The 8021-nt window shown below is 39.6% G+C and overlaps 1 protein-coding gene across 1 annotated transcript; it reads right to left on the reverse strand.

Moving 5' to 3' along the window:
- Window positions 1–562: 562 nt before the first annotated feature.
- Window positions 563–7107, reverse strand: LOC116972269. The gene is made up of 4 exons (XM_033019746.1): window positions 6945–7107; window positions 6107–6189; window positions 5612–5728; window positions 563–1148 (listed from the first exon to the last, which is right to left on the reverse strand). The coding sequence occupies exons 1-4, from the start codon at window positions 7105–7107 to the stop codon at window positions 855–857; spliced, it is 657 nt and encodes a 218-aa protein (XP_032875637.1). The 3' UTR covers window positions 563–854.
- Between the last annotated feature and the right edge of the window lie 914 nt (window positions 7108–8021).

Genomic DNA, 8021 nt, shown 5'->3' on the forward strand with positions numbered 1-8021 from the left:
ACAAGTTACAGACAATGAGACTCAACAACACAACTATGAAGCCTGTTTGACTAGGGTGGGGGAGGGATGGAGAGAGAAGGGCTGCAAGGATTACCTGAAGTTATAGAAATCAATATTCACCCGCTGAGTTTCTCCAGCACTTTTGTCTACCTTCAATATTCATACCACTGGGTTGTAAGCTGCCCAAGCAAAATATGAGGTTTTGCTACTCACTGATCTAATCTTCCTCCCAAATAAATTGGCATTTTGCTGAAGAGTATATGCACATACTGTACATGTGGGCAGCATAGCGGTCAAGTTGCTGCCTTACAGCGCCAGAGAACTGGGTTGAATCCAGACTATGGGTGCGTCTCTACGGAGTTTGTACATTCTCCCTGCGACTGCATGTGTTTCCTTTGGGTGCTCTGGTTTTCACACTCCAAAGACATACAGGTCTGTACATTAATTGGCTTTGGTAAAATTATAAATTGTTCCTTGTGTGTAGGTTAGTGCTAGAGTACAGGGCGATTGCTGGTCGGCGCAGACTCGGTGGGCCGAAGGACTTGTTTCTGCATTGTATCTCTAAGGTAAAGGCTAATATTCATTTAATCTTTAAGCATTCAATAGGTACATTTTTATTGGTCTTTATAGATCATTTTTAATTTCCTTTTTGTTTATTAACTGCTGCTTCTGTCCTCAAATGACCTTGAAGCCTTCCTATTCACATGGCATGCTTCAGTATTACGAAACGTTATAAAATAGTAAAAGCTAGAGACTGTCATTTAATAAAAGTTTGTTTTATTTGCTTATGTTTCAAATAAGATTGGGTATTAAAAGGACATGTATAATTAAACAGAACACAAATTAACGATTAATTATTTATTAGCATGACTCGGTAGAGATGCTAGTTTGCCAGACACTGCATTCATTTTAGCTTTGAGTCGAGGAGTCAGATCCCTGGTTTTAAACAAACTGGGTTTTGAAGGAGAGCCAATGGCAAGTTTGGATCCAGTTAAATTTGAAAACAGTTTTTTTTTCATTTGCAGTGGTTTTTCAGCATTTGATAGCTTTGTGGAGAGCGCTAGCTCGTGCTGGAGTTTTGAAACCATATTTTGCAGATGACCGATTTTGTCAACATGTTCTTTGTTAACATCTTTAAGCACTTTTTCCTTAAAAGAAACATTTCCATTAAAATTTTAAGGTACATGAACAATTCTATAATGATGCAGAATAGCCTCTTGGCATTATATGTAATCACTCAGCCTGTTAATCAGATCCATTAAAAAAAAAAAATCCTTTAAACTATTTGGATGACACATAATATTTCAAACGAGGTTAAAATATACAAATAGTCAAAAATACCTAAGAAAATCATACAATTTAATTGGGATTATTAACTGCGGCACCTCAACAAAATTGGTGTTGTTAAGTACACAATTCCTGAAGTTAACAGATGTGGACTGAGTGATCCTATTATGTTACATCCAGAGGCTACACAATTTACCCATCAACTGCACTATCCAACTAGCCAGAGTTGAAGTTACTGAGCATCAAAGGGGACGTTACTGGAATTTTATCTGCCTACAACTAAATGAAATGGACTTTATATTGCCCTGACCATTGACACACTGAAAATATCATTACATGGTCTTGACTGTTGAATTCACAAATGCTGTATCCCTTACTCTCATCATGCTGTACTTAAATTTTAAAACATTAATTATATTTACTTTTGCACAGAGTTCTTTTCATTATTTATTCACAGGATGTGGCTTTTGGCAGCTGACGTGTGTCCTCATTTACTCCCTGAACCGATTGGCATGGCAGGCCATTGCAGAGGGCATGTAGGAGTCAATGCTGGAGAGATGCAGGCCAGACCAAGGAAGAGCAGCACTTTTTTAAAACCAGACAAGCCTTTTGTATATCATGGATACGGTTATTGATACCAGCCTTTTACAATAAGAAGCTTTTTAAGACATTTGAACAATTTCCCCCATTGCCATAGCAAGATCAACAGTCCAGCCTCTGGTTACTAGTAACTTTTAACAGCTTATTCTCATTAGGGGATCAGCATGTTATGCACATTTATCTAATTAAGTTAAATAAACTGCCCGAATGTACACAATGTTTAATCTGTCAACATAGAAAATAGGCATAAAAGGATCTTTGCTCCAACAAGCCTGTGATTTTTCAGAGCCTAGCAGTTAGTTCCACATCACTTACAACAGATTTAGTTTTACCCTCTGAATATTTTAACTAATTCTCTTTCAATTATTGTGGTGGAATCTGCTTTCATACCCCTTCAGCAGTCCATTCCCCCACGATAATCTACTGTTTAAAAAAAAAAGTCTTCAACAAGCCAATCCTAGTTCTTAAATTACCTTTTTATTTACTCAAAACACTTTTTCAAAAAATTTAAAAATCTGTCTAATCTGCTGGAAATCTGAAATAAAAATAGTAAATGCTGGAAGCACTCAACAGTTCAGACAGCATCTATGGTGAGAAAAACAGAGTTCAGGCTGAAGATATTTTATCAGAACTGGGGAAAATGAGAAAACAAGTTAGTTCTAAATTGCAAGGAGGGATAGATAGGGCAGGGGACAGGAGATCGAAAATTTGATATGGTGATAGTTATTGTCATAAGGTCGTACAGCATAGAAACGGGCCCTTCACCACAACCTGCCCATGCCGATATGATATGCCACATATATGGTGATACTTAGTGGTACAGTGTTGCAGCTGGTAGAACCACTGTCTCATAACACCAGAGACCCATGTTCTGTCACAACCACAGGTACTGCTTGTGTGAAGCTTGCAAGGTCTCGCTTAACTGCGTAGGTTTTCCCCCTTGGAGTTCCAAGTTCCACCCACATCCCTTGAGTGCGGATTGGTAGGTTAGTTAGCCACTGTGATGTGTCCCTCGTGTATTGAAGAATGGTAGAATCTGGGAGAGGTGATGGGAATATTGGGAGAATAGAAATGGAATGTTTGTTTAGTGCAAATGGATGGTGGATAAAGGCTCAAAGGACTGCAGTGCCCTTTTCCATTTGTCTCTCTCAACGACTCCATGTTGTTTGAAGAACAGCACCCAATGTCTCATCTGGGTACATAGTTGAATTTAATACACAGTCCCAAAAACTATAATTTCAGATAACAGATTCTGTTCATATCAGAACTGACAGTTCTGCTGCAAGATTATCCATCTGTAATAAGATCTTAATTTCTGTTTCTGCAATCACTGCATAATCAGCTGTGTTTATCCACCATTCTCTCATATTGATTTCAATTCTCTGCAACAGTTCTGACATGCTTTTGTATGTTCCCTTTTGTCTCTCTCTACCTCAATCCTATTGCACTTATTAATCCCTCATCCATATAGTTTCAACATAGAAACATAGAAAATAGGTGCAGGAGTAGGCCATTCGGCCCTTCGAGCCTGCACCGCCATTAAATATGATCATGGCTGATCATCCAACTCAGTATCCTGTACCTGCCTTCTCTCCATACCCCCTGATCCCTTTAGCCACAAGGGCCACATCTAACTCCCTCTTAAATATAGCCAATGAACTGGCCTCAACTACCTTCTGCGGGAGAGAATTCCACAGATTCACCACTCTCTGTGTGAAAAAAGTTTTCCTCATCTCGGTCCTAAAAGATTTCCCCTTTATCCTTAAATTGTGACCTCTTGTTCTGGACTTCCCCAACATCGGGAACAATCTTCCTACATCTAGCCTGTCCAACCCCTTAAGAATTTTGTACGTTTCTATAAGATCCCCCCTCAATCTTCTAAATTCTAGCGAGTACAAACCGAGTCTATCCAGTCTTTCTTCATATGAAAGTCCTGACATCCCAGGAATCAGTCTGGTGAACCTTCTCTGTACTCCCTCTATGGCAAGAATGTCTTTCCTCAGATTAGGAGACCAAAACTGTACGCAATACTCCAGGTGAGGTCTCACCAAGACCCTGTACAACTGCAGTAGAACCTCCCTGCTCCTATACTCAAATCCTTTTGCTATGAATGCTAACATACCATTCGCCTTCTTCACTGCCTGCTGCACCTGCATGCCTACTTTTAATGACTGGTGTACCATGACACCCAGGTCTCGTTGCATCTCCCCCTTTCCTAATCGGCCACCATTCAGATAATAATCTACTTTCCTGTTTTTGCCACCAAAGTGGATAACCTCACATTTATCCACATTATACTGCATCTGCCATGCATTTGCCCACTCACCCAGCCTATCCAAGTCACCTTGCAGCCTCCTAGCATCCTCCTCACAGCTAACACTGCCCCCCAGCTTCGTGTCACCCGCAAACTTGGAGATGTTGCATTCAATTCCCTCGTCCAAATCATTAATATATATCGTAAATAGCTGGGGTCCCAGAACTGAGCCTTGTGGTACCCCACTAGTCACTGCCTGCCATTGTGAAAAGGACCCGTTTACTCCTACTCTTTGCTTCCTGTCTGCCAGCCAGTTCTCTATCCACATCAATACTGAACCCCCAATACCGTATGCTTTAATATGCTGAACCCCCAATACCGACATCTTATAACCAACCTTGGTCTCACCCCATCCGAGATATTCCCCTTGTCCAATACAGCCCTCCCCTACCCTTTCTGCAAATGTGTTTTCTAAGATTGTCCAGTTCTAATGAAGGATCTTCAACCTTTCCACCAATGCTGCCTAACCTGCTAAGGTATTTTTTTAGTATTTAATCTCATGCTTTTTCATGCGTCTATGAAATCTCTCAAAGGTCTTTGGAATAAATCCAAGCTGTTCCAGTTTCTCAATTTAGTTCCTGTTAATATATCAGTAAATTACTTCTAAACCCTCAAATTACCAGATATAAACAGAATAGTATGTTTCAATGTTTTACAAAGAGTTTGGTTAGCTTCCATGTTTCTGTATGCTACCTCTTAATAAAAGCCATTTTGATTTTCACAATTTCAACTCAACCTTCTCAACTCCATATTGCCTTCTGAGGTTTGTGCATATACATTCTCAGCTCTATCCTCCTGCATCATATTCAAAACATTGCAAATCAGTTACTATTGCCTCCTCCAATCTTCCTACTAAAGCATATAATTGCAAACCTCTTTATTCAATGTCACAAGCCAGCACAAAAGTACTTGGAAGTCAATCACGGACTTAGTTACATTTCAGAATTTCACATTATTTGAATTGTTTTACAAATTGTACACTAATAAAAACAGGTCGAGCCACGATACCTGATAACCCTAATACTTGTTGACTCTCAGCAAAATCATTCTGTAAAAGCTGTTCACCAAGCCTACTTTCTGGTCCTTAGCCAGTTGCATTTTCATACAGACATTATTTTAGGTTAAAATCCAAAGACTAATTTTATGGCACTCTGCAAAACACCTTTTGAAAATCATCAAGTTTTGCAATTGCCCTACTTTGCATTTCATTTTATGTCCAAGCTTTCTCATTGAATTCTACTTTTCCAGTTTAGTTATCTTCCAGTAAAATAAAATCTATATTTTAAAAGAAAGAAATACTCCATTTTGAGTACATCATGCTATTACCCTTGGCAAAAAAAGACATATTTTTTAGTAAGCTAAAAACATGAACATATCATTCTCCAGTCACGAGCGGGGTTACAAATGTACCTGCTTTGCAATTCTGTCATTACATCTCTGCAACTCATCGCTTTCTTGAATTTTTTTCTCTTTCTCACGCAGTACCGTACAAATGTCCTTCAATTGCCTGGTTAATGTCTTGTTCACCTTTTGGAAGAAAGATTATTGATATCAGATGCATAGTCTATTATTGTGTTATCCGAAATGCATATATGATCATAGAGCTCGTGATCAGATAGCATTATGTTTTAATATTAGTTTTTAAAACGTAGTTTGTATATTCTTCCTGTGACCATGTGGGTTTTCTCTGAGATCTGTTTCCTCCCACACTCCAAAGACCTACAGGTATGTAGGTTAATTGGCTTGGTGGATGTGTAAATTGTCTCGAGTGTGTGTTGGGTAGTACGGGGATCGCCGGTCAGTGCGGACTCGGAGGTCCGCCGGGCCTGATTCCACACTATCTCTAAACTAAACAGTATTAACATTTAATACTGAGATTTTCGTAAAACAAATTAGGAGTGATACCTGATCCTTTTCTTCAAGTCGTTTTGCAGATTGTTCTTCAGATAAGACTTTCCTCTTGTACAATTCCTGATATTTCATCAACTCTGAAGAAAAATGTTTTAGTTCTCTCTTGCATAATGCTTGACCCAAATATCTAATTATATACAATTAAAAACAAATTTAAATGCTTAACTGGAAACAAAGTGAAAACAAAGGAACTCTACTAGTTTCCAATAGCCAGATGAATATACAAAGCATAATACGCATAAATGTGAATAAACCTTATAACACCAGGTGCTTGGAAGATATATAGAAACAAGGAACTGCAGATGCTGGTTTACAAAAGATGACATAAAGTGCTGGAGTAACCCAGCGGTCAGACAGCATCTTTGCAGAGCATGGATAGGTGAGGTTTCGAGTCACAACCCTTCTTCAGACTCGCCTTCTTGAGTTCAAAGAAGGGTCCCAACCCGAAACGTCACCTATGTTCTTCAGAGATGCTACCTGACCCTTCGAATTACTCCAGCACTTTGTGCCTTCTACTTGGAAGATATAATCTGCATTGATCCAATGAGGATTTTATTGAACAATATATTGGGTAACACTGTGGGCTTTAAAGAACACAGTGTATAAATCTCACACTTTAACACCATTGCCATTCCTAAAGGAAAGGAAAAATGGAGAGAAAAAGAATAGGGAGCAGGTCTGGATAACTGTTACACGCTAAGTTTCTACTAGTGCAAGAGTCTAGGACCAGAATTTGGTTGTTAAGCAAAAAACATTAGGTTTTCCATATCAGCATGTAATAGTCTACGCAAGCACAACACGATGTTCCAGACCAAATAGATGCAACACTTACCCCTGGAACTTGCAAGAGCTTCTAATTGATGATTCTGCAGCTGAGAGTACATTTTTGAAACTTCTGTCTTGAACCATGCTAACTCCTCCAGAAGGCAAGCTGTACTTTCAGCAATGGAAGGTTGATTTTGGTATTCACACAATGCAACTTCCAGCTCCTTCATTTTCACATCTGCAGCCTTGGGAGATGGATAAACTGTAACATGCTCTTCAGTCAAAGTTGCAATGCTAAGCAACAGCGTTTGGCATTTTGTGAAGTAAAAACAACATATTCTTGGATTCCAAAATGTGAACATCCCTATAGCTTAAGTTTGGTGAATGGAGTACATTTTTCGTCAAACACTGTGTTCAATACATAGGCCCAGGCATTGCAAATGTTTAAGGAAGAGATATAAAAGCTGTAGATGGTTAATCCTCGACTTGGTCATAGAGAATCAGTTATACCTGATGGAAACAGGCCCTTTAGCCCAAACTTTGCATGCTGACCACAATATCCATCCAAGCCAGTCCCATTTGCTTGCATTTGGCCCATATACCTCTGAACCTTTAACATTCATGCAACTCTCCAATTGTCTTAAACATTAACTGTACCTCAGCTTCCTTTCGCAACTCCTTCCATGTACCCAGCACTCAGTGCTTAATAAGTTGCCACTCAAGTCAGTTTTAAATCTTTCTGCTCCCACCTTAAATCTGTCCTCTTTTCCAGCTTTCTCCTCCATATACAATCAGTCTGAAAGAAGCTCAACCAAAAATCTTGCCTGGTCATTCCCTTCACATATGCTGCTTGACCCCCCCCCCCCCCCCCCCCCCCCCCCCCCCCCCCCCCCCCCCCCCCCTAAGTTCCTCCAGCACTGTGTTTAAAATCAACTTTCAAGTTTTCTACTCCCCCAACTTGAAAACGTCTGTGACCACCCATCTTATCTATGCCCTTCATGATTTTCCATACTTCTATGTCACCCATCAGCCTCCTGCATTCCAGTGTAAAAAGTCCCATCTTATCCAGCTTCTCTCTATAACTCCAACCCACAAGTACTGATAAGACCATTGTGAATCTTTTCTGCACCTTTTACAGCCTAAT

The sequence above is a fragment of the Amblyraja radiata genome, chromosome 4, assembly GCF_010909765.2.
Source record: "Amblyraja radiata isolate CabotCenter1 chromosome 4, sAmbRad1.1.pri, whole genome shotgun sequence".
Classification (NCBI taxonomy): Eukaryota; Metazoa; Chordata; class Chondrichthyes; order Rajiformes; family Rajidae; genus Amblyraja; species Amblyraja radiata.